Genomic DNA, 25,291 nt, shown 5'->3' on the forward strand with positions numbered 1-25,291 from the left:
TTTTCACACAGTTCGTTGTTGAATTGTCTTTGCATCTGTTCGTTCGTAAGCACGCGAATCTTTGGGAAAATACAACACAACGACGGTGGCAAACGGACAATTTGTGCAGGTGGAGAGAGCAACCCTTCGTCCGTCACCGAGGAAATAAGGTGCAGAGGCAAATTGATTTCTGGGGCCAGCATCATTTATATAACAAACAAACTTTTTCTTAGGGATATGTTGAACCTAATATAACATCATCCAAGAGGAACACTATGCGTTCTCTGTCGATATATGGTTGGAACTTTTTCTTTGGGATCAAGAGACCGTAACTTTTGCTTTGGGCATGAGTTGGAAAACGTGAATATCCCAAATTGGTATGAACATTGCAGCAGGAAAAGAAAAGAAAGGGAGGCATAAAAAGAGAAGAGCCAGACCATAGAATCAAATGGAAAAAGCTGAATCTTACTTGATATAGGCTTTCATTCATAAGCCATATTGCATTTTGCTACAAACATTCTGGATAACATTGTTTTCATCTGCAGTTATTCAATCAGAAGACCAGCATGGAAACCAATCTAGCAGCATTCGCAGGTTGTGATCCAATCGGAACATCATGTCCCAAAGATGTGTTACAACCCAACATTTAAAGCATAACTTCATTGAATCAGATCAAGGAGATACATACCGACCGACCTTTTTCCATCCATTGTCGTCAAATGTTTTCCCCATCATGCTTTTCATTCTTGGAGAATGTAGATGCTGATGTTTGTATCACCCACCCCCTTTGGGTAAATGCTTTTCATTCATGATATCTTCCTCGGTTTTCCTTTTTGACAGGCCTAATGTCATCAATACCAACCATATCCTTCCGCAATTACCTTAGGCACACTACATTCAACTGTACAGGAATGCATGTCAAATCGAAACTGACATCACCTCTTGGCATTCCTCCAAGGACATTCATCAACCACATAATAAGGCTTCAAGATCTCAATGGGGCATATGTTATTCCGATCAGATTCTTCTAAAGCCTATGTGGTTGATTATGTCAAGATTCTGGATTGATATGCACTCGAGGAGAAGGCAACAGTCCTTACAAGTTCCAAAATCAAACAGAGAATTAGTGATCCTGATGCATGATGCCTGTTGATTAGGAATATAAAATAAAGCATAGCTGGCTATCGGACAAATCAACAAAACAAGGAAAATCTTGAAGCAAAACTTCTGGTGATGTATTTCAAACTCAAACCCTAAATTAGAAAATGAAGACAGACATCAAGCACAAGATATTTGTTGAATGTGACACAACATGCCTCCTAAATTTAAGACTTCAATAGTGACAATATCAGGACCTGAAAATTACTCAAAGAAAGATAGCATACACTAAAGGGAGATTGCATACATTAAAGGGAGCATAGGATAAACACTAAACAAGAGAAGATGATCTAAAAATTACTAACATAGAATGAAAGACATGTTTAGAAGGTTAGTTGACAACATGTACGATTAATAACATGTAAAACTCCTGATCAAGGCAATAAAGAAAACTGCATTAAGTAATCTGTTGTAGAAATTACAAAGCAGTTCAAAAACATCACATGAAATGGAAAACAAATAAATTAGATGGGCTGAATCACCGTTGAAAGTTCGGGTTGATGTGGTATCTCACATACCTCGTGTGCGGGAATCACACATAGCCACCACAATAAGTTCTACAAAAGGTGACATACCGCTTAAAAATATTAAAGGGTTGAATTAGAACACCCAAATGGCAATGTTCTTATTAAAGTAACTGAAGGCATCATTAGGACTGTTGATCAAAATAACTATGAAGTGCCCATAAATAGATCTTCTCAATGGAACATGGAACAAGGAGTAATCTCCTGAATAAACTTTGTTAATAGAACATGAGGCAAGATGTAATCTCTTAGGTCTTAATAGACACCTCTTCGAATGTCTCTAAAGGCACCTATGGATGTTGGAATTAATTATGTTCTTCAAATAACTTGTTTTCTTGTTGGATTGAAGAACATCTACAAGTATTTTTACTGTTTAAATTGTGTTCATCAAATAAATTTGATGTGAAAGGTATATTAAAATCTTGTTTTATTGGTCCCTCCATGATGATACTTGTTTGTTTTCTACTTCTATGCAAGACCATAGTTGAAATTTTAAGCAAACGTTAGAGACTTCCAGACTTATCCCATCCTCTTTTTGAAGAAAGCTACATCCAGCAAAGATGTCTTGCCCGTAACATGCCAAAACAGAGTGCACAACCTGAACTCTACAGCATGGGGTTGTTGGATATCACGGTTAAACCTCTACAGTAGGTGTCTTGACAGCTGTCTGAGACAAATGAAGTTGTCTGATGACACAGCAAGGACTCATACCTATTACCATCTCAGAACATTTTGGCAGTGTTCAAAATTACCAAATCCATCTAAAAATAAAAACCATGGCTCAGGGTAAGTCATCTATAAGGAGCATTGATGGCACACCTCAATTCATTTCCTTTCTTTTTTTTCCTGTGCCTCAATTAAAACAGAACTAATTCTAGCACAAGCCTCAATATTTAAATGATAGCAAGGTTCAAAATCCTGGTCCAGTATCAGTTTCAATACCTCGTCAAAGCAGTATGAAACTAGTATAATTATACTGTACCACCAGCAGCAATGATTGTGCCAGTTTTGAGATCTATCCGACTGGTAAGAGGTGATATACCAACCTATGCTGCTTCGTATTTTCAAATAATACAATAAAAAATATAAATAAATCATATATATAGCAATGTCCAGCTATACGCTTTGATACCAGGACTTGGTCAACCCAGTATAATAAATACTAGATAGTACATACAGGTCCATCTGGTATTCAATTCCTTTCAATCAGTACTGAGCTATATGGTTCAGTACCAATTCTTGGTCGAACAGATAAATACCTGTTAGAATCAATGATTTAAAAAGCGCTAGGCGCCAAAAGGTGCCAAGATCCAAAAACGCCCGAGGCGCTAGGCGCTCGCCCGAGTGAAACGAGACGCTAAAATATAAAAATATATAATATAATTAATAAATATAATTATTTAAAATTTTAAATAAAAATATGCTATTAAATTAAGAAAATCTAAGATATAAAATTAACAGTATTAAGAAACCTAATAATTTCAAATAAATGAAAATTAACAGTATTAAAATCAAAATAATATATTATTAATCTATTAACAGTATTAAAAATTAATTATTTTAAATAAACTTAATAATATTAACAGTATACAGCATACGTATACTGTTAAAAGGAAGTGTAAAAGGGTGCTGAGTCTGCTGACTGAGAAAAGAGGAAGCGACAGCGGCAGTGGCGAGCGACGACAGCGGTGAGCAGCGTGAGCGGGAGCGGGAGTGGCGAGCAGTGGGAGGCGCGAGCGACAGCGACAGCGACGAGCAGCGGCAACGGGAGCAGGAGCGACGAGCAGCGGGAGGCGCGAGCGACGACAGCGGCAGCGTTTGCGAGCAGCGACAACAGCGAGCGGCGACAGCGGTAGAGTTTGCGAGCAGCGACAACGGCTAGCAGCGGTAGAGTTTGCGAGCAGCGACAGCGGCGAGCAGCGAGATCAGGAGCGGCGGCGGCAAGAGTTAGGGTTGGGTTGTCACTTATATCGGTTTTAGTTGGTTCGATTGAACCAACTAACCATCGGAGACCGAACCAGGACCGAACCAGACCTAAAATCCAGGTTCGATCGCCTTGGTTAACCCAGGCGCTCGCCTGAAGCACCCAGCACCTGGGCTCGGGCGAGCGCCCAAGCGGCGCCTGTTTGAAGCGCGCCACTTGGGAGATTAGCGAGGCGCTCGAGCCTCACCTTTCCTCACCCGAGCGCCCGAGCGCCTTTTTAAATCGCTGGTTAGAATATACTAATCCAATCAATTCTTGGTGGAACAAACAACTACCAGTTTAGGAATATACTAATCTGATCAACATTTGAAACTTGAATATTGTCACATCCCCAAAATAACATTCAGAGAATAATATCATTGAAGTGTGAACCTATTTTAAATAGGATTTTTTTTTCTCCACTAACATAACATAAAACGTTCACAAATCACATTCAAATTCTAGGAATGAAACTTTCAATATAAAATTATTTAATACAAAAAATTATTAAATGAATTTTCACATTAAAATAAAAAAAAAATCATGGATATCATAAAGAATTTAAAAATAAAGGATATTACAAATACAGTACTAGCAACTAATATATTTTCCTGTAACCATGCAGTAGAGAATTGCAACTGAACTATGCCATCTTTCATAAAAGAAAACTGAGATATTGATACATCTTAGCAACTATGTTAAATCAAAACATACATCAACGGGATAAAATCCATGTTTAATGGAACAAAATTTAGCTTAAAGTTTCACACTTGTAAAGTACAAGATTCAGATAAGAACTAATACTAAATATTGAGTATGCTAAAAAGATCTCTTACCTTGGAAGTGTATAGAATTTGTCTCAGACTCCACACTCCAGAATATTGTAATTGCATACAGAGTTCATGGCAATTAGCAACTCTTAAAGATGATAAAAAACCACCAGAAGTATAAGATTACAGTGAACACCATATCTCCATTCCACCCCCCAGAGCCTTTGCGAAGCTTAAGTTGACGGATGATGCCACTTGCCAGTTGCCCCATTAAACCACACCCTACAAATGCATGTTTGGACAAGTGGTTTGTGTTTTTGGTCAACTTCTCTTCTCAAACCTAGACAATGTGTACATAGTACTGAAAGCAGCATTGCCAAGGAATTATAGATGATCTCCTCTTGCCTTCATGTATTTCATAAGGAATAAATTTTAAGCTTGCATGCTCCCAAGTAATAATGCATATTTCCACAACATATTTGACAGAATTCATGCGCCAAAACAAAGGGAACATTCAGCTCATAAGCACCAAGCTTCTGTTATTAACAATGTCCATAGACCAACCAATATATTACTGTTTTATCCAAGGTTTGACATCTTGGTCCGACCGGTGGTGCCGGTCAATAGCTGGACTGGTATGTACCGGTCATTACCAACGTATCATATGCCGGTATGTACTGACAAACCCAAACAACCATAAAAAATGTTTGAATACTTGGAATAGAGAAAACCCTTTTTTAAGCCTTTTAAATAAAATTTAATGCAACTAAAATTAGATTTCAATAAAAACAGAGTGGAAATAAGGTTTAGATAGCGAATTTATCTTTTCTTGATGTTGAGAAGCAACTTTGTAGCATGTTTTCCGTTTCTTCGATGTTGAATCATCTACAAAGATACAAGCAATGTTAGATTACGTATCGAAACATATAGGATGGATCTTCCACCAAATGACAAGTTTGAAAACTTTAATCCCTCCAATTGAAGCTCTAAGCCTCTAATCAATGATTAGGAAGCTCAATTAAGAGAGTACGAAAGAGTGAGTGTGAAAGAGAGGGGGAAACTTGTGTGAGTGAGAGGGAGTGAAAGAGGGGAGTGAGGAAGCTTTTAAACCTTTGAAGTTTGAACTAGACCAAAGTTGAGGAGGTCCAACAGTCATTTAGAGGGGAGTAAGGAAGCTTTTAAACCTTTGAACCAAGCCAAAATTGAGGTCCAACAGTCAAATTGACCATTGGACCATGACAAATCCTGACCCTTGATGTGTATTGGTCAAGATACAACTATTACCGACCGAAAAATGTCAATAACGATCATGTTTCGATCGTTTCATCCAGTTTCTGGGGTGTACCATTCGATCGTTTCATCCAGTTTCTGGGATGTACCAGGTGGTACACCCCCACCTCCTGTGTTTTGCCCGATACAGAGTGGTCCATGTGCCAGTCGCTGGCTAGACCAACATGTACCGCCTTTACTGTACCATATCAAGCAAAATTGCAATCCTTGTTTTTATCTAACTTCATGCGAAGCCTATAAATTCAGGAGCAAACGAACATGTAAACCCACTTAGAAGAATAGGCAAGAGAAGAAATTTGCAATCACAAACAAGTTTGTGGGAATATGTTTTTATATGACCCAAATTCTCATGATCCTTATCGCTATAAGCTTTATTAGGAGACCCAAATATTGAATCAACAAACTAGAGCAATCCAAAAGTATTATAGAAGAGCAGTATGCTTGAAATGATTTGGCATATGTCAACAGCAGAAACTCCTTTCAATAGACCACTTACATTAGTGAAAATTCAAGTTGGAGAGAGGTTAGCATATAGCCAGTAAACAAGAGATAGCAATACCATCACCATCATGACTAATGGTAACTAATTTTCAAATTCAAGCTAACTTTTTCCAGAAAACAAAAAACTGTAAAAGGATTTCCAAGAGGAAGTGTGTGCAAGCTGAACAATTTTGGAAATAATCAGTGGTATGGACTTAAGATAGTTACACGAAAAGTTCATTTGGCAGAAAAAAAAATTGTTTGAGCAGGAAGTATTTTGTGGGTGTAGTAGGAAATAATCAATGGTTTGGACTTAATGTAAGCGCCATACCAGATTTTAATATAACAAAGATTCATGCACTAAACTTCACATCAGTTACAATATAGTAAATAATAACATCATTTGAGCCCTAGCTGCTGCAAGAGCCTTTTAACTTCAAAATTAGAGGTAAGCTTCATAAATACTTGGAAAATTCAGTCAAATTTCTGAAAGTTCATGGTTCTGGGTAGCTCTCATCCAAGTGCCAAGTTTTTGCTTCTTAGGTAAGCCAGTAAAAAAGCATGCAAAAAAAAAAAACAGTTCTTGAATGTTTATTTTTTCAGGCATTTTAATAATCTTAACCGGTCCACTAAAATGACAACCTGATTGTAATTGACAGTTCATGTGTCAAGCACACAAGGGTGTTGGTCCTCAATCTGAGTAATAATATATTGATGATCAAAGGGTTACAGCTGAGTACATTACTTTTATTCCACATTTTTACATGAAAAAATGCATGATAGGACAATATCTCTAAAACCAAAGACTAGAACTAGGGAAAGTTGATGCAACTTGACAACTCCACATAACAGATTCATACCATAAGATGCATGTGGACATCAATGAATCAAACGTGGAACAGTAAAAGGTTGACCATTTCATGAAGCGAGAAGAAAAAATATTTACTTGTGTGCGTAAGAAAAGAATGTAGAGTCTCAACCCAAATTTCTCGTATATCATTTAGAATTTCAGCAAAAAACTCCAACTTCCTCAGAAAGATGTCCTATAACAGTAATGCTATGAAAGGGGACAACTTCCTTTAGATGATTACATGTACTGCTGCAATGGCATACTGGTGTCTCTTTTTCATTTATGTGCTACAGTTGATAAAGGAATGAGTTGGGAACGGAACGTCACATGGTTGACAAGTATTAGCTCTGCCAGTGATTTTCATATGTTCGTCAGATATTCATTATTGGATGCACCAAATACAAATAAATGAGCCCCTGATGTTCTGCTTCTTCTTGGCTGATTTTTTTTTTTTTTTGCATTTCAAATTTCCAGGAAAATTCTCCACAGTTTCAAGAAAGAATAATTGTCACCTTCAGACTAATCATGCTGCTATTTAAGATTAATTGCAATAAGGAAATCTCGTTCTGTTTATTTACCATCTATGAACTATGAAGGCTGGGTTCTTGATTCAAGTAATACTCTGAATGATCTTATAAGCTGCAATTTTCAGTAAACTACAATACAGACGGCATATCCTATATACTGCAGAAAACAAACATAACCATGAAGGTTTATAAAATAGCTCACAGAGTTGATTACTCCAAAAAACCTCATCTGAAGGGTTCAACCGGTGCAGTCTCTTTAAGAAAAGCAGCAGTCTGAAAACACTCCGCAGCCTCAAGTGCTGATCTGGCACCTTCAGCTTTATAAATTAAACCTAGATTAAACCAAGCAATATGGTTAGTCCGGTCCAGCCGAAGTGCATCAGTCAATAAGCTCCTAATGACATCCAATGACCAATCACCAAGATGCCTAAGAACAATTGCTCTTGACACCAAGCTTGGGACATGGGCTGGCTCTATATCCAATGCTTTAGCATATGCCCCTAGAGCTTCTTGAAGGAGACCTTTTGCTTCATATAGCTGTCCTGAAACATTAGCAATTGTTTTTGACATTTAACACTAATGTTGAGAAGGTAACAAAGAGTGGAGAAAAATAAAACAGAGTGGATAGTTTGAACATGTCTAGATAGAGAGTGAAAATTAATATCAATTCCACATACGTTGACAGTGGCTCTAAAATTCTTAATAAAATTCAAACAGGCAACTAACCAATTCAAGCAAAGAACAAAAATCAGTGATTAAGCAAAGTCTTCAATGTTTCCTCATGATGCTAAGATAGCTACTTTAGATAAATCTCTCCAACAATGGTTGACATAACAGATCAATAAACTTCTGATATATCAACCAGCAGTTCATAAAATTTTCAGACACATCAAAGGGATGAGCTTCAATAGAGAGAATATGTGAATATGTTTGACAAGTCTCATATTACATGTATTACAAGTCCAGACAATGCAAATTAATTGCAAACACCCCAAAAATAAACATGGAATCATCATCACCATCTTCATCCATGAAGGATGGCCCAAAAAAAAAAAATGGAACAGGATAGGGAGGACTGAAGAGCAAGGTGAGCTACCAAAGGGGTGAGAAATTGCACAAGAAAAGACCAAAAGGAGCCTAGCAAGAGATGTCAAGGATTCATATCTACATTATAAAATGCTAATTTCCAAAAAGTTTGGGTTGATTAAAAAATGAAAAAAAGGTCTTCAATATTCTTGGTAGTTAACATGTTCCATAATTCCCACAAAGAAAATCCTCTGCTGTAAAATTACAAAAATCAGCATAGAATTTATATCATTGCATGATCCAACTGAAAAAGGGAAATCTTCTGGTGTTCCCATGCAATGTGCCAGAGTATCCTAGACACAAAAATGCTAGTATCCTATGTATCTAACAAATCTAAAGGTACCTCCTTATCTACACCCTAGCAATAGACCTATTAGGTCTCACTAGTAACCATTTAACAGGTTATCTAGCCATAAATTCCAATCAACCTCAACCCATGTTGAGGCAAATAGGTCCTAACAGGATCTAACAAAGTCTACCATCAATGGCATATAAGGGAGAGAGATTTCTAAGTTTTGCACAAATATACAGGATGTTTGCTTTTTTTTAAGGGATATATATGATATTATATTGATTCGTATAAGAAATTTTTCCAGAAAAGAAAACCTAGTGATGCATAACTTAAGTCTTTGCATATGTGAAGTCAAAAAGGACAACTTTAAGGTAATTCAAGTAAACAATGACAAAATCATCATATATTAAAATAAAATATTTCCTATATATACAAGAACAAGAGTGAGATAAACTAAGAAACCTCTTAAATAATCATTCAGATGACCAACAAGGTAAAGATAAAACTTATGAAAATCAACATCTACAACTCATAGACTCAGAATAACTATAGGAAACAAACATTACAGATTGTTTCTTAATATATATATATATATATATATATATATATATATATATATAGAGGTGTCCTGATAGGATCATCCATAATCTTCTTAAGGATGTTAGAGAGGGATTTCAGGTTATTATTGGAGGCAGGAACAACTAGCATGACTGTTGGTGGTCACATTTACTTTTTGTAAATGTGAATGAAATGTTGTTGATTTCTAAAGTGGTTGATCTTTTTTCAGGAGGTCAATGGAGTGTGAATAGGAGTGTAATGATCATTGGCTCTTCAGTGGTGGAATGTATCCTTAGAATTCATCATTTTGCTTTAGCCAATGACGACAGATGGTGATGGTCGGAAAACCCCGAAGGGGTGCTGATTGTCAAGGCAGCTTATAGGGCTTTGACAAATCAGCCATGATATAGAGAGGAGTGTTGGTCTGGCTGGAAGGCTATTTGGTATTTGAGAGTAGCCCCAAAAATGAAGCTCTTCCTATCGAAGCTTACATGAATAGGTTGCCTACTCTAACTGGTTATCTTGTGCTTCTCATTCCCAGATGGAACCTTCTCATCTTTGTCATCTCTCTTCAGATTCCCCCAATCACATTTCATTGGAATGTATGGTCACATTCGAGTTATGGCTGTTAATTCAACAGCATTTAGGTTTCTGCTTTTGTTTTATGGCCTCTGGATTGGTGGGGATGGATTTGGGAAACACATAGCCTTGATGATAAAATTTCCAAGGATTGGATTCTCCCTGTTATTGAAACCGAACTTTGGTTTCTTCCACAACGAGGCCAAATATAGCAACCGTCAAACTAAGCCAACCTCTTTGTTGCACAAGATCTTATGATATGCTTGTGATTATTTCACTAGATGAAACAAGTCTGAGAGGAGAATGCAAAATGCTGCAGGGGAAGACTTGTCTGAACAGTCTAATTTTGATTGTATACTAGAAATTGATGGTTCTTTTTTCTCACAGAATGTACAGGCTGGTGTTGGTTTTACTATCAAATTTAAGGACAACTCAGTGCTTGGGTGTGATGGCAGGCCTTGCCAAGTCTCTTCTGCAAATACTATGGCTGAGTGCAAAGCCTTGCGTATGGGGCTTTGTGAGGTTTAGGAACTCAAATTGTCCAGCATTTTGGTGACAATTGATGCTATTATCATATGTAATTTTGTCCGAGGAATCTCTATTGTTCCTTGGTCTCTTTGAGTATAGTTATTGACATTTCTAGCCCTTGTAAATCACTAAACATATGCACGATAGAGCATATCCATAGGAAAGGTAATCAACTAGTTGATAAAGCTGCTAGGTTTAGATCTTTTGCTCCCCCATTTTTTGGGCTGGTATAGATCCCAGATTTGTACATTACATTTTGAATAAGTAATACAGTATTTTTGTGATTCAATATATACATATATATATATATATATAAGTTTTTCGTGAAACTCTGAAAGATAGCTATTTTATTTAGCAATTCACTAGAGCAAGTGAGCAACTATTAGTTATTCACTAGAGAAATTATGATATTGAAGTCAATTCGAGACAAGTGTTTGGATCTACTATGACATAACAATTGGGTTCCAATGGACTATTTTTCCCATGGAAAGTCAGTTCCCAGCACGATGAAAAAATCATGTTTTTTGTGCAAACAAGTGTACTTATATCAGAATGAATAAATACCTATATGAATCTACTTTCCTGCCTGAATCTAACCGGAGTTTTACAGTGGCGGAGGAATTTGATCGAAAAAGATGAGTTCTAGTTGTAAGATATCTAATGAAACCATAACTAGAATTGAGATATCATTCAATGAGAAAGATGACAAATACATGAAGTTTCTTTTTTATCCCATATAAATGATCCGATCCGCAAGGACCATGATTAGGAATTGTCTAATCGTCTTACTCCGAGGAAGAAGCGAAACATAATCAAATTGAATAAGGAGCTTAGGCAACTAATCAATCAAATGATGAGAATGTTTACATATATATGTATGTATATGTATATATAAACCTATCTTGCGTGACAGTCTTACCAAATAAACATGAACACTATTTTCTTGTTGTAAAGTGTAAACTTATGTTGCTGGTTACTTCTGTTTAGATTAACCAGGGAACAATGTATATATCGGAGGATATATTTAGGTGATAAATCACTCAAAATCTTCCACAACTTGTCTCTATGGATACGTTCACAGCAATTCCCACCCAACCCATATAACATACGATAGTCTCTAATAAGCTAATCTGCACAACACGTTCTAATCTAACCAGTTTCTGTTCTGTAACTCATTTCTTAAGACAAACTAAAGAAAACAACAAATGCAACATCCAGCAACCAGCAAATACTAAGTTACATATTCCCCACTAAATACTAAGCAGATCATAATATTTTGGAAACTCTTGGTTTATATGTGTGATCAAAATCAGCATACTAAAAGTACAAGGAAAACACACACTAAAAATAAAAGCAAGCATATCAATATCATAATAGAAAAATGAAAACATAGTAGAAACTATAAACTAATGTCCAAAATCTTGACTACCAGTAGCGTGCCATCTTAAAGCAGAATAAGGACAAATAGCCTTCAAATTAGATAGGCAAATTTCAGCCTCCCTCCACAGTGACATGCTTATGTAGACATTAGCCAGATCATGCCACGTCTGGATTTCCAAACTTCTCTCACTTTTTCCACCCTGTTAAAAAGTTATGTGAAAAGTAAGTGCACATGAATTTCCATATAATTAAAACGAAGCTGATAACATAAAGGCACATAATACATTTGTACGTGCAAATTATAATGTCATAAACCTACTGTGATAATATAATAGCTATGTGCAAATAAGTGAATATCTTATTGCTAAAAGGGAAATCTGCATGACAGAAAATAGACACTAAATTAATAGACAGGAATAAAATAAAGTTTAGGCTGAAGAAAGGCTACAGCAACAAGAACAATAAGGACAAATTTGCATGGAGTAGGTCGAAGAAAGTAGACACTACCTTCAATGACATTAGTCCATAATTAAAACTCTTAGTCCTCAACTGAATTATGGCAAGAAGATGAGTATATGTCTCAATAGCATTCTTCAGTTGTCCCTTTGCAATCTGAATTTTAGCTTTAGTTTGCAGTAGTTCTCCCTGGTCCCACTTTCCTGTTTGCTCCAAACCAGCATTGATAATGGTCTCAGCATCAACAAACCGCTTCTGGGCAGTTAATATTCGTGCCAAAAGGATCCACGCATCTACATTTGAGCCAGCTTCTAGTTTCAGAAGCTGTTTGGCATAACGAAGTGCTGCATCCAACTTTCTTTGTTCAGCATGTTCTAAGCTGAGATTGAATATGGTTTTACAGTCTTTTCCATGGATCGTTCTTTCAGTTTTTTCAAGCACCTCAAGTGCCTCAGAGTGCCTTGAAACTCTTTCTGAATCAGAGGAAGAAGATCTAGCCTGAGCTGAAAGTGAGATACCAAGTAAACAATTAGTTACACTTTCAATTTGATCACAGCAACCATGCAAGTTGGTGAGTGCCCTGCGTGCAAAGGAAACACCTTCCTCTGCACAAGAAGTATTCTCACCACAAACTTTAGCAGCAAGTATCAATGCTTTTACACAATCTGGATCCGTAGCATTCAGTAGCTTTCTCAGCAAATTCAGAGCCGTAAGGTCATCATTTTCTCCTAAGTAACATAAGGCTAAGGTATAGTATTGTTCTTTCATACCTAGGACACCAGGTAATAACCCTTCTACCTGACCGGCCAGAGAACTAAGCTGCCCACATATAGATAGTGCAAAAGACAGATGATCGATGATAGATGAATCCCACTCAATTCTCCTAAGAGAAACTTTCCGCAAAAGAATTATTAACAGAAGAACTGCCTCTTCCATGTTGTTCCTAGGTATAAATGCACCATCCATTTGAGAGTGAAGGTTTGGAGGGCTAGCATCACAGCCTCCATAAAGAAGAAAGATAGCAAATTCTTTTTGTATCTTTGCCATGGTAACATCATCAAGATTCCAGTGTCCAAGTAGGGCCCTTCGGTAAGTTGAGATGGCTTCATGAGGAAATCCAGCCAGTTTCCATAGCTCCGGAAGCAACTCAACTGCCTTGCACACTATCTCCTGTAATTTATTATCAGTAATAAAGTTCCCTGGCAAGCCATCATGTAACGCAGACTCTATAGAGTTCAGAAAAATGCTGCATGATTGAGCAGCTTCTGCATGACCAAATGAATACTGTTACAGTCATGCAACAGGCATTTTAACATTTGGCTATTGATTTCAGAATAACCATGTCTTTGACATAAGTGAGACATACAATGATTTATAAGTAAGAACTCTCTGTGGTCCTTAATATGGTGATCACCTTTTTAGCAGCAATTCAGCAGGCTTTGGAAAATAATTCATTTTCTTCATAAACATATAAGCTATAATAGTCAGTACTCAACAGTCTATAGGTGAAAACATAAAAAAACAATTGCGCGCGTCTTTGTCCATATGGAAAGAATACTGACACTTTTAACAAACGGGAAGAACCAAAAGTTCAAAAACACGTTAAAGAACCAAGCTAAAAGTTTCTTACCTATCAATGAAGATTGGAGCTAAATTATACTTGTACAAGAACAAATAGTATATGATAGATGGAATGTAACTAATATTAAAAAAAATCACAGAACATGAATGTGAAATTAAGAAATGAGCAAATAGAATTAAGAAATGAGCAAATAGCCCCAGGAGCAAATCAGACCAACAAAATCTGAATTCTGAACTACACAAGGCATTTGTGTACCTAATTATCTTGTATTTAAACAAGTAAGAATAATTCTAGAAGGTATTATTCTTCAAAACAAATATAAAAATACATTCTTACAAGTACAGAGCATATGACGTGAGGAAAAGGGCTGCAGGTGATAAATATAATGTTATAAATCCCAAGGCCATAACGGTCTCAGGGGGAAAAGTACAGTCAAAATCCAAAGAGCACAATTTAGATTTCATAATAGTCTCAGAAATAATGTTTTATAACAAAAAAACCAACGATTTCAATAGGCGCTCGGGCGAGGCGAGATGAGGCCCGAGTGCCTCGCTTCATGTCCAGGTGGTTCGCTTCAAAGAGGCGCCGCTTGGGCGTTCGCCCAAAGCGCCCGACGGTTAGGCTCGGGCGAGCGCTCAGGTCAAACCAGGCGACCCCGGTGCTTTAGTTGGTTCATTCGAACCAACTAAAGCACCGATATCAGCTCCCAACATCCCTCTCATGACTTTTCCAACCCTAACCCTGCTCTCGATTCTGCAACCGACATTTCCTCTCCACTGTCGCTGCCTCTCTCCGCTGCCACTATCGATGCTCGTCGTTGCCACTGTCGCTACTTGCCACTGTTGTAGCTGCTCGTCGCTGTTGTCTTACTCACTCTTCTCACATCGACTCGATAGTATATTGTTAACTGTATACTAGTAACAATATTTTTTATTTATTAGATTAATAATATATTATTTTGATTTTAATACTACTAATTTTTATTTATTCGAAATTGTTGTTATTGTTTTGAATTTTGAGACTTTTTGTTAATGTGATATTGTTAGTTTTTTTATGGTATCACTAATAAAAATTTATGTTTTTTGATGGTATCACTATATCTTTTTAAATTTGGGGACATTTGAGGATACTAGACTTTTTGTTAATTAGAACTTTGGCGCCTAGCGCTTTTTAAATCACCGCAAAAAACTATAGTGATACCATCAAAAAACATGAATTTTAGTTCATCTTCTAGTAGATGTTTTTAGGCCTTTGTACAGCTTCATCTCCAGTTTCCTCAAATGTCCCCACATCATTGATTAACACTGCTATGAGAACGATATCAGAGACAGTTTTATGTTATACAACAAAGATGTCTGCCCACATGTAAAACTACTATCAGACAACAGAGACAACATGTGCCACTTATCACCAGTCTCGTGGTTTCCTATATGGAGAGTGAGTAAAACTGAATCCTAGTACACACATCTATTATCATGCACCATGTACAATAATGCAACATGAAGAACAAAACATCGATTTCAACATTGTGAAATGGATACAGACATCATAAGGAAGAGAGATAATAACTAATGAATAGACAAAAATGGGTATTAAGACATTTAAATTTGCGAAGTGAAGCTAATAGATATATAAGAATTAGCCCAGTGCATCATGTTTCCAAACTAATAATTATATAAGAATGGCCCAGTGCATTACGTTTCCACTGACCAAACCACTGTTCCATTATTCTCTGGAGAAAGTCAGAAGCACTAAAACTTACCCACCGTACAACTACATTAATTTCCTCAATTAAACCCATGCCCATGTTGCAACAGACAACACTTGCTAAGGCACTGAGGCCACCTTTCTAGTGAATACCTGAGTACAGCATTTCTCAAAGAAAAGGAGGGAAACTTAGGAGTTGCACAACCAATACATGTTGATTGCAATGGATACGAACATGACGGGGCAAAGGTCAAATGACTCCAAGTTAGGATGAAAAATCTGACGGGAGACAAGAAATCTCATGGACCAAATCACAACCTGAAAGAAATCTCAAGCTTAAAAACAAAATTAGATTGTATATATGGATATTGATGTCCTTAACTATAATATGAATATCACCTACAACTGACATGTTCTTTTGGTGGTTCCCAACTAAAAAAGAGAGGACTGAGAAAACAAAAATAAATTTTGTACTATGATAATTTATAAAAATATAAATTCAAGAAAATTGAATAGGTAAAGGTACTGGAAAAAATTGATCAACATATGATCTCCACCTTTAAACCTTCCAAGATCTTGTAGAGCTCTTGCTTTCAGATATACTGCTTCAACAAGTAAGCTTATTGCATGTATGGACATTGTTCGTGCATCCCATTTTGAGTGACACTTGGGGCGTTCCATTCTTTCAGCAATAGCAGCTTTGATCTTAGGAGCTACTGAAGAAAGATCTATTCCATCAAAAACATGAAGTGCAGCTTCTACATTTCCTCTCTGATATTCTATCCTTCCAAGCAAGGCTCTTGCTTCCTGCAAAATATAAAGCTCCACTAGACATTACAACTAATCTTATTTTGCATGTCTACACAGTGTGACACATATTCAAGAATTTTTATAAACATTTGTATATTGTATTAAGACACCACACAAAATTCAGAATAAGTGACAGTGTTACATATATCCTATACATTAGAAGGATCTTGTAAAGGCTTCCACCATCAACATTGATTTATTAGAGTAGAATTAAGATCATAACTTCATTATTACCTTGTGAAAAATAAATGAAGGATTGATGTATAGGGCCACATAATGCATGAATGAAGCACAATGTATCTTGTCAAGCTGCTCAGCATAGACTCAAGCTTGGCTTGATTCAAAATTAGGCTTCACTGATTATGTAACATATCAAGCTTGATCAATCTTCAGCCCAGAAATTAATTACAAGGCAAGCTAAAGCATGGTTAAACTCATTAAATCTTGACTTAGTTACATCCCTACCATATGGTTGAATAGGTTTCAATCCAAATAAATACATGTTCTGACTTAGCACTATCCTCAGTTGGCAACCAAAAGAAAAAATCTTCAATACTTAGAGAAGACAACATATTTGACCTAAATCAAAAGCCAAGAAAACCTGGTTTAACATTGAACTTGGAGAAAACTTGTCAAGCCTCAGCAGTTCCTTCATGCATAGGATACAAAAAAAGATGTTCAGGAACCAACCTCATCATTTAAGCAAAGACCTTCACGGAGAGATGATTCAGCTTCTTCAATGTTTACAGTGTCAACCCTCCGCTCAACCTCACCATTTCGACATGAATAATGGCCAGGCAAGCAGTCCTTGGTGGCCAGGGACCCAGACGATTGAACCATTTCATCTACTCGCAATTGATCATCCGAACACAAACACTTCATTGTGTTCCTTAGAAGATGAGAAAATTCCTTGTCTCTTTACTCATTTCTTACCATTCATGCTGCTTTCTGTTGAAGAAAATTACATCTACCATCTGCCTGTTCAAAGTGCCTACCAAACACAGAAAACAAGAGTTTAAACAATTGCCAACCAGCTGAGGGACAGTAAATTTACAAAAATTTCCAGGAAACAAAATTGACAAAGTAAGCCACTCATTTTTGACCCAATTGTATTGATGTAAACTACAACAGAACACGTACTGAATCAGACTGGGACAAGTCAAAATCTTGTCAAAAAAAGGATAGATACACCATCCAAATTACAAAAAAGCATTTGTGATCAATCAGAAAATAAATTAGATGGGACCTTTACACAGATTTAACACTTGATATCCCCACCTTGCCAATTTAAAAAGTAGGGAAAAGAAGGAAGAATGACACGTAACTCAATCAAGCATGCCCCAAGGTCAGAAACATTATGTTTAAACTCGGCATCTCCATGAATTATAAGCATAGGCGAAAGAACTAACAATACACTAATCCATGCCTCATAAGCAACGCTTAAGCAATTGAACCATTAAATCCTGACAAAAGCTGTTTCTCCAAACACCTAGAAAAGGTGGTAATTGCATGAATGTCCAATACCAATTTCAAGAAAAAGAAAAAAAGAAAAGGAAAATCAACAAAAGTCGGAATCGTGGAAAAACAAGTAAACAAATGAAAGAATTCAAATGCAAATCATGAATAATAACTACAGACAAGTTTGACGGAAACATAAAAAGGAAAACTGATAAAGAATTCACTCTTGCGAAACCCATCCAAAAACACAACCCCTAAAACGCATCAATTACAATGCAAGACTCTGAATTCAGCAACCCAAGAAGCACCAAAAAGCATCAAAAATACCAAACCCCACCTTAAGCCACCCCTTTCTCCCAGTCCTCCCGAAACCCTAATCCAATTGCAAAGGGCCAAGAAAAAAAGAATAACTGGCCAAAATTTCCCCCGTTTCACCGCATGATCCCACTCCAACCCGGCGGCACAGACCTCTCGCCAACTCTGCAAACCTGCCCATATTTAGTGCGGCTTGTCGTCTAATGGAGATCGAAGGCGGCAACACAAACCATCAAAGGCGGGCAATAAAAACCGTACCTGTCCAGGCGGCTGTTAAATCCCACCAAACCAGAGTTGTTCTTGGCCCATCAAAGAAGACACCGACCCCCTTAGAATCTCTCCGACCCAACTCCACCAAGAAATCCCCCGACCAATGCGTCCACACAAGAACCCGAAATAAAAAGATTCCCTTCGCCGTCTAATTCGTCGAAGCCTTCGATCTTGGATGAGTCGCTTCCGCAGAACGATTCAAATCACCCGGGGGGCGGGGGGGTGGGGGTGGGGGGTGGGGTTGGTGGGGGTTAAAAGAGAAGATTTTGGGAGGCGCGGCGAAAGGTCGACGGACTGACGGAACTTTTATTTTAATTAACACAGAATATATATATAATCAATTTGTTTCTATAAAAAGAACGGCCGATAACGCCCACCTGTGTGGGGCCCGCGGAGGGGTCGTAAGCCGCCTGAGGCCGAAGATTTGCCAGGTGGCACAGCGATTCCCTGTCCCAGTATTGATTCATGTCGGCGGGAAACGTAGAAAACTCGTTTCCGCAAATGTCCGTCGCCGACCGAGTCTACCGTTTCGGCCTTTTTTGCATTTCCGACAACGCTTCGTTACCCACTACTTTACCCACTTTATTGACACCGTCGATCTGCTTAACTGCACGGACGGCGGGTGAGACATAAGCTGGTAGAAATAGAAATATTGCTCTTTTCTTTCCTCTCTCTCTCTCTCTCTCTCTCTCTCTCCCCCCAGAGACAAAGTTCTAAAGGCCGCCTTTTCTTTTCCTTTTAATTTTCTGTACTCTCTTAATCTGTTTTCTTTGGATTTACAGCTCAATGGATGGGAGATGGGAGGGAGATGGGAGATGGGAGATGGGAGATGGGAGACGGGAGAAAAGCTTGTGACCTGGTAAACACCATCATTTTGGGAAGGCAGTCACAAATTCTTGGGACGATAATTGCTCTTTGCTATTTAATGGACCCTCGTAATAAGGATGCACGCAAATTACCGCACCGCCTACACCCTTTGACTGCGTTGGTCATTCTTTTAAGGGAACTCCACCTTGGATAGGGAGGGTATCAATTATTTTCTTGATTTCTGGCAAAGTGCACTTAATGTTGTTGGTGTGTTTTTTTTTTTTTCCGAAAGAAAAAGGTTCGAAATAAACTCGATGAAGAAATTATTTGTGGCTGGTGCTAAGTTCAGCGGGATTAATAAAAACCAAATTTGAGTCGAGGAATATAGTATTTAAATTTATAAGGTCTCAAATAACTAGTTATCCTTGAAAATATTAATTAAAATATTATAACTAATTTTAAAATTAAAGTATGGACGAAGTTACTCAAGAGCTTTCAGGAAGGATCTCTAACTATAATTAATGTTAACATGGTTATATTTGATATATACCAAATTAATCCGGATCTAATTAGTTCGATTAAAGTAAGGGTGAATCGAAGAGCCATCTTGGTAAGATGGAGAATATGAATATTAAGCACTCCTATATTAGACTTAGACAATTTATGTTAGCTAAGTGTATGTCCTTAGTCTCGTGACTTTTTTATCATAAGAAGTTCTTTGTAATTTTCTCAATATTGTTAATGATATTTTTAGGTATCTAAAGTTACTACTAAGGTATATAGTGAGGTTGTCAAAAGGATCTAGTTAATGAGAGAAATCCTACCAACTTGGGAAAGATAGGAGGCTTGCCAAACCCCAGCTTCTTTTTAGATTTGTTGGATTTGGGATTCAAAAGTAATAAGAGAGATCCTTGACAATGAGGTTACCAAAACCAAAGATTTCAGTTTTGGATTGGTTAATTCTTTAATTAGGGAGGATCTCATGTTTCTTAAAAATGTGCTTGATACTAGAGATAGATTTCCTATTGGCCCTAAAACAAAGGAGGATATCATTTATAGGATATTTTCAATTGACGTTTATAATAGAAAGGATCTGAGTTACCTAATTTAGTAGTTTAGGTACGAAGGTGTCAAAGTAGTTGGACCACCAAAATATAGAGGTGAACGAACACAAGCAATTGCTCCAACATTACCAACACAATTGTGTTGAAAACAAATAAAAGGAAGTTCTTCATATGTCAAGACTTAAAAAATATTATATTAGGATTTTTTCGATCCAAATGCCTTGTTTAAGGGCTTTTGACAAACCTAATATCCATCAACTTTGCTAGAGAGAGTCAAAACTCGAGATAAGATACTATAGTAGTATCTTTTTCTAAGCCTTGGAACAATTTGAGTTTTGAATAAATGTGACATCTTTTTTTGTGCCTTCAACAATTAGAATGAAGTGTTTGACACGTTCAGAATATTCCAAATTTATATATGCATACATTCAGGATGTGACACATTTAAAATCGTAATAAAAAGATTGTCTACAGTAAGACTGGATTAAATCCAACAGCAAAAAAAAAATCAATGGAAAGCTAAATTTATTAATAAGATAAAAAGGATAGACATCATGGTAAAGGCAAATAGAGTATCCTCCTAAGATGTAGATCTGCCTTGACCATTGGCCTTTAGGTCCATAAGAAGCATAGATAAATGACCCAAGACAACCCAATCAAGTGCAGCATTGTATACTCCCAGGCTGAGTCTCTAAAGTCAGTGACATTTGCAGATGATTGACCCCTTTAATCCTTTGTAGTGAGTGATTTGTTAAACAAGTTACATGAAGCTTAAACTTGCCACGTTCACTTTTCTCTACCAGTGTCTCATCAGCTCTATACGTTACACAGCACTAGACTAACACCTTTGGGAACTTCGACCTTTTACAGCAGAAGAACAACTTGTCATTGCAACCACCAACATCGCATTGCAGCCCTGCCCCCCTTTGAAAATTCTGGGCAGAGATCATCGGAGATCATGCAGGGAAAGAAGGTCCACGCCCAGCTAGAGATCTGCCATCTAGAAGTCAACTTTCACCCATTCATACCGACCAGGAAGCGGGCGGTCATTTACAGGATCAAAGTTGTACCTAGAGACAATGGCAAGAGAAGGGAAAAAATAGACTGAGTACATCCACAATGGTCAAATTCAGGTAAGCTTACGTAGATAAACGGAAAATTTAACTTGAAGACCTATACCTTTCGATAAATATTCGTTGCTGGAGTTGCTCTGCGCCGGCAAAAAACTCATCCATCTCATGAGCACTAGGAATATTCTGATGAACAATTTGCATCCTCCGGTTAGTGGTTGTAGAATTGGAAGGCCTGTTTGTAGAACTTGGAGTCCTTATCGCTTCTGGATTCCTGATCAGACTGCAAGGGGTGGTCTCTCTGGAACACCTGAGACAAACAAATGGTCATCGGCAACATAACATTCACATGGAATTAAGGTTCTTCTAAAGAAGTATGCTTCTCGATGAAATGTTGTTGCTAGATCTAATCCATACTAGAAAAGCCTCCAGAAACTTAAATATAGTTCAGAACAGCGCTAAAACTCCCAAAAGCTTCTTTGATAGCTCAAACCAGTGTAGACTAATCGATTAGCCAAAATCATTCAAACAAGAAAAAACACGAAACAGGACAATGTTTTTTTTACCACCAAACGAATATTACTTTAGCATCCCGAAGACGTTATTGCCTTGTGCATGTAGTTGCAACTCAGAAAGAAACCAAAGATCTATTACCAGTTCCAAGTCATGTGCAAGTCAGATCTAGAAGATTTATTACAGGTGTGACGAGGACCTCAAGCAATAAATGGCAATAGACAATCAAGAAAAGGGCCCCAAAATTTGTCATGCACTGGACAAAACGATGGAAAGCTCCCTATTAGTGCCATCCGTAGTCCCTCCAACATTTAGCCTGAGGTTCATGTATGTATCCACCCAATGTCACCTTGGCAACAAAAGTGTTCCACAACGAAAACAGAATACAATTATTTAGCTAAGCTCATGATTGCACAGTCAACAGCAGCAAGGACAATGCTTCATTGATTGCTCTAATGGTAGCTCAGACATAGAGTACAATAATCCATATTACCTCAGTCTGATAGGCTTTGGTTTTTCCTTCCTGTCCAGATGCGTATTGTTATTTATCATGTTCTCTGATACAAGAAGAGAGCCAGCAAAGCATGTACCAAGCAATGACCACACCATTGTGGCATGTTTGAAGTCAGTAAAGAAATCATTACAAGACATTGTGGTACTCGTTTCCAACTTATCTTTTCAAACTTTATTGTGGATACTGCCAAGCGTTACCAGTCATGCATATTGCCAAGTAGTTCTAAAACTAATGTTAATAATCAGGTCAACTGCATGCACTTTGGCCTGCACAGGTCCATTGCATGTGATGAACCAAATCATGTACAGCATTGCACTGCTTGAAGCACCGGAAAGGGAAAAATGAAAAGACAAAGCTAAAGGAGAACATGAAGGTAAATGAATTGGTCTTCCACAAGCATGGAAATGTGAAGCAAGTAATTCCAAGAAACATAATAAATTAGAAAGAGGGTATTAATGTCAGGACATGTAAACAACAGAACTTCCTCAAGCAGGCATAAATGATCACCAACTAATGTTGTCCCTCCGGTACCAAAATCACTGAAGACAAAAGAAAACCCCATTCATCACAATAACTCCAGTAATGAAAGAACATGACTGAAAAGTACTCATGCTCCGGAAACAACCCATAGAAGAGAAAGTGCAAGAACCTAATAGATTTCTATAGTAACAAAAGAGGAATGGAATCAACACAATCAATCCAAAGCAATATTACTCGGCAGCACCGAAAACCTTGCCAGTCCAGCCATATAGTTAAAAGAAGAGAACATTAAGAACGGAACAGAGGCAAGGCTAGGCATCAGTGCACAAGATTAACTAGGTTAACTCTGTGATGATAAGGTTTGTGAGAATAAAATCCACACAGAAAGAACAAAAAGAAAATGGAAACATAAACATTCGCTGAGAAAGTACAGAAGAAGAATCAACTTCACAACTTTTACATACGCGAGAAAATAAGCAAAATAAAAGAAGCATTTTTAGAAATGAATGTCCTGCTTGAAGGAGTGGATACTCTTTATAACAGGATAAATTATAGCGAAGAATAGAGGTTTTAGCTCACGGCAGGCTTCGGCTTCGGATGAAGACTATGTTGAAGAGCTCACCGATGTCGGACTACTTTCATTAAAAATGAGACATGTAGCTCAAAACCTATGTTTAACAACGAAGTGTCGCTGAAAACACGGAACAATTCCTCGAGAAAATAAAAACGAGATCGAGATAGACCATAGAAAGAGAAATATAGTAGTAAGCAAACAAGCAAGGAGAAAAATCATTGCAAGTAACAGCAAAGCTCGACTTTGATATCACAGAAAGATGAATGAAAGAAACAGAGAAAACGGGAGAAAGATAGAAGAACGGGAAGAACAAAACCCAAAAAAAAAAAAAAAAGGAATCCTGATTTTAGCAGAAAAGGTTCGATTTTTAACCCTACAGATTCGAGCAAAACCCACCTGTCCCTCGAATCAGCCTCGAGAATATTCTCCCCAAACGAGACCTCCGCATCCGGCGGCAACTCCGCTTCCAGCGCCGCCGAACATCTCCTGGTCGAGACGGACTCCACCGATCCAGAATTCGATCTCCGATTGGGGCCAGACTTCTGCGAGCTAAATCTAGAGTCTGTCTTGGAGCTAGGGTTAGGCTTGGGCTTGGAGGTGTCCTTGCACGGCTTGCAGGCCGAAGGGGGCGGGAGGGGCTTCTCGAGCCGGCGGCTCCGGAGTTCGAGGTAGGCGCGGGAGGAGTCCTGCGCAGCGGCGGCTGCGGCGGCGGCGAGGGTTCGGGCGCGGGTGCGGACGCCGACGGAGGATTGGTGGGAGACCTCCATGACTGCCACCTCACCGGAGACCTTAGCCTTCCTCATATACTTGCCCATATCCTATATCTCCTCTTCCCCCCCTTCCCTTCTCTACAATCTACACTGAGCACATACAAGAGAAAGGGAAAGAGAAGTACACAAGGCTGGTGGAGGGAATCGAAGTGGGAAAATGCGAAATAAAAAAGGAAGGGGAGGTGAGGAAGCTCGAAGTGGTGGAGGAAAAGGTGAGAGAGATAAAAAAAGACAGTTTTTGAAAGGAAGGTAGGAGGAAAGAGATCAACAGGTGGGGGAGGGGAGAGGGACGGATAGGCGATGGAAGTGGGCGAGGAACGATGGGGAGGGGTATTCTATTTGTATTAGGAGTGGCGAGAGAGAGAGAGAGAGAGAGATGCATACGTACTTGCGTTGGATGTAGTAATAGTTGAGGAGAGGATATATTGGCGAGATATTAAGTGGAAGGTGACGGACGTAAGCAGCGATATAAGGTTAATTGTTTCTACGATATGTCATGGAAACATATAAGGTTCGTAATGTCGAAGAAAAATAGAAATATGTGAAAGAAACGCGAAAAGACGGTGAATTTGTCACGAGACGAGAAGATGTGACACGACGCTCATTGGATTCTCTTTTGAGTTCAAAATAGGGTGCGGCGGAGGTGAGCGGCTTCGGCGATTCTAATCACCGGGAGGGACTCTGCATGGGGTCGAAAACAAACTCCATCGCTCATTGATTCATATGAACTTTGACTGTCTCATTCGATTCAATGTTATTAAACTCGACCTTAAATGAGCACAAAGTCAACATTTGCTCCGAGCATTTACAGCTCGATGCTAATAGCAGTCAAATAACAAGCAGTGGCAACACATTACTGGTACTTTTGAGTCCAAATATAGGCCCAGCTGTCCCTTAATGAATTAGCTTACAAGGTTTGGTACTGACACCATCGCAC

General features: G+C 38.1%; 2 protein-coding genes across 8 annotated transcripts; both read right to left on the minus strand.

The window, feature by feature from the left end:
* Positions 1 to 423: 423 nt before the first annotated feature.
* On the minus strand, positions 424 to 18,781 carry LOC135585223 (protein NPGR2-like). 7 transcript variants are annotated; one of them, XM_065133934.1, is made up of 9 exons: positions 18,551 to 18,781; positions 18,315 to 18,465; positions 17,210 to 17,510; positions 16,267 to 16,516; positions 12,472 to 13,685; positions 12,014 to 12,164; positions 7,961 to 8,083; positions 4,461 to 7,873; positions 424 to 1,074 (listed from the first exon to the last, which is right to left on the minus strand). In XM_065133934.1, the coding sequence occupies exons 3-8, from the start codon at positions 17,399 to 17,401 to the stop codon at positions 7,767 to 7,769; spliced, it is 2,037 nt and encodes a 678-aa protein (XP_064990006.1). In that variant the 5' UTR covers positions 17,402 to 17,510; positions 18,315 to 18,465; positions 18,551 to 18,781; the 3' UTR covers positions 424 to 1,074; positions 4,461 to 7,766. The 7 variants fall into 7 exon arrangements, with proteins under 7 accessions (XP_064990006.1, XP_064990005.1, XP_064990004.1 ...); XM_065133933.1 differs by having other exon boundaries at positions 4,461 to 4,676; positions 7,744 to 8,083; XM_065133932.1 differs by having other exon boundaries at positions 4,461 to 5,504; positions 5,579 to 8,083.
* A 2,160-nt stretch (positions 18,782 to 20,941) lies between these two features.
* LOC135627320 (cyclin-dependent kinase inhibitor 4-like) lies at positions 20,942 to 24,645 on the minus strand. Its single transcript, XM_065133370.1, has 3 exons — positions 23,981 to 24,645; positions 21,613 to 21,813; positions 20,942 to 21,503 (listed from the first exon to the last, which is right to left on the minus strand). The coding sequence occupies exons 1-3, from the start codon at positions 24,397 to 24,399 to the stop codon at positions 21,434 to 21,436; spliced, it is 690 nt and encodes a 229-aa protein (XP_064989442.1). The 5' UTR covers positions 24,400 to 24,645; the 3' UTR covers positions 20,942 to 21,433.
* Positions 24,646 to 25,291: the final 646 nt, after the last annotated feature.

Source organism: Musa acuminata, chromosome BXJ2-11 (genome assembly GCF_036884655.1).
Source record: "Musa acuminata AAA Group cultivar baxijiao chromosome BXJ2-11, Cavendish_Baxijiao_AAA, whole genome shotgun sequence".
NCBI lineage: Eukaryota > Viridiplantae > Streptophyta > Magnoliopsida > Zingiberales > Musaceae > Musa > Musa acuminata.

What these genes read in the sequence shown, in the direction of transcription:
- LOC135585223 (XM_065133931.1), bottom strand. Translation starts at nt 17,401, where the DNA reads ATGAAGTGTTTGTGTTCGGATGATCAATTGCGAGTAGATGAAATGGTT. An exon ending in GTCTTTGCTTAAATGATGAG is followed by an intron (nt 16,517 to 17,209) that starts GTTGGTTCCTGA and finishes TATATTTTGCAG; the next exon opens with GAAGCAAGAGCCTTGCTTGG. An exon ending in TTTAAGATGGCACGCTACTG is followed by an intron (nt 8,084 to 12,013) that starts GTAGTCAAGATT and finishes CTAATGTTTCAG; the next exon opens with GACAGCTATATGAAGCAAAA.
- LOC135627320 (XM_065133370.1), bottom strand. Translation starts at nt 24,399, where the DNA reads ATGGGCAAGTATATGAGGAAGGCTAAGGTCTCCGGTGAGGTGGCAGTC. An exon ending in GAGGCTGATTCGAGGGACAG is followed by an intron (nt 21,814 to 23,980) that starts GTGGGTTTTGCT and finishes TGTTTGTCTCAG; the next exon opens with GTGTTCCAGAGAGACCACCC. An exon ending in CAACGAATATTTATCGAAAG is followed by an intron (nt 21,504 to 21,612) that starts GTATAGGTCTTC and finishes CATTGTCTCTAG; the next exon opens with GTACAACTTTGATCCTGTAA.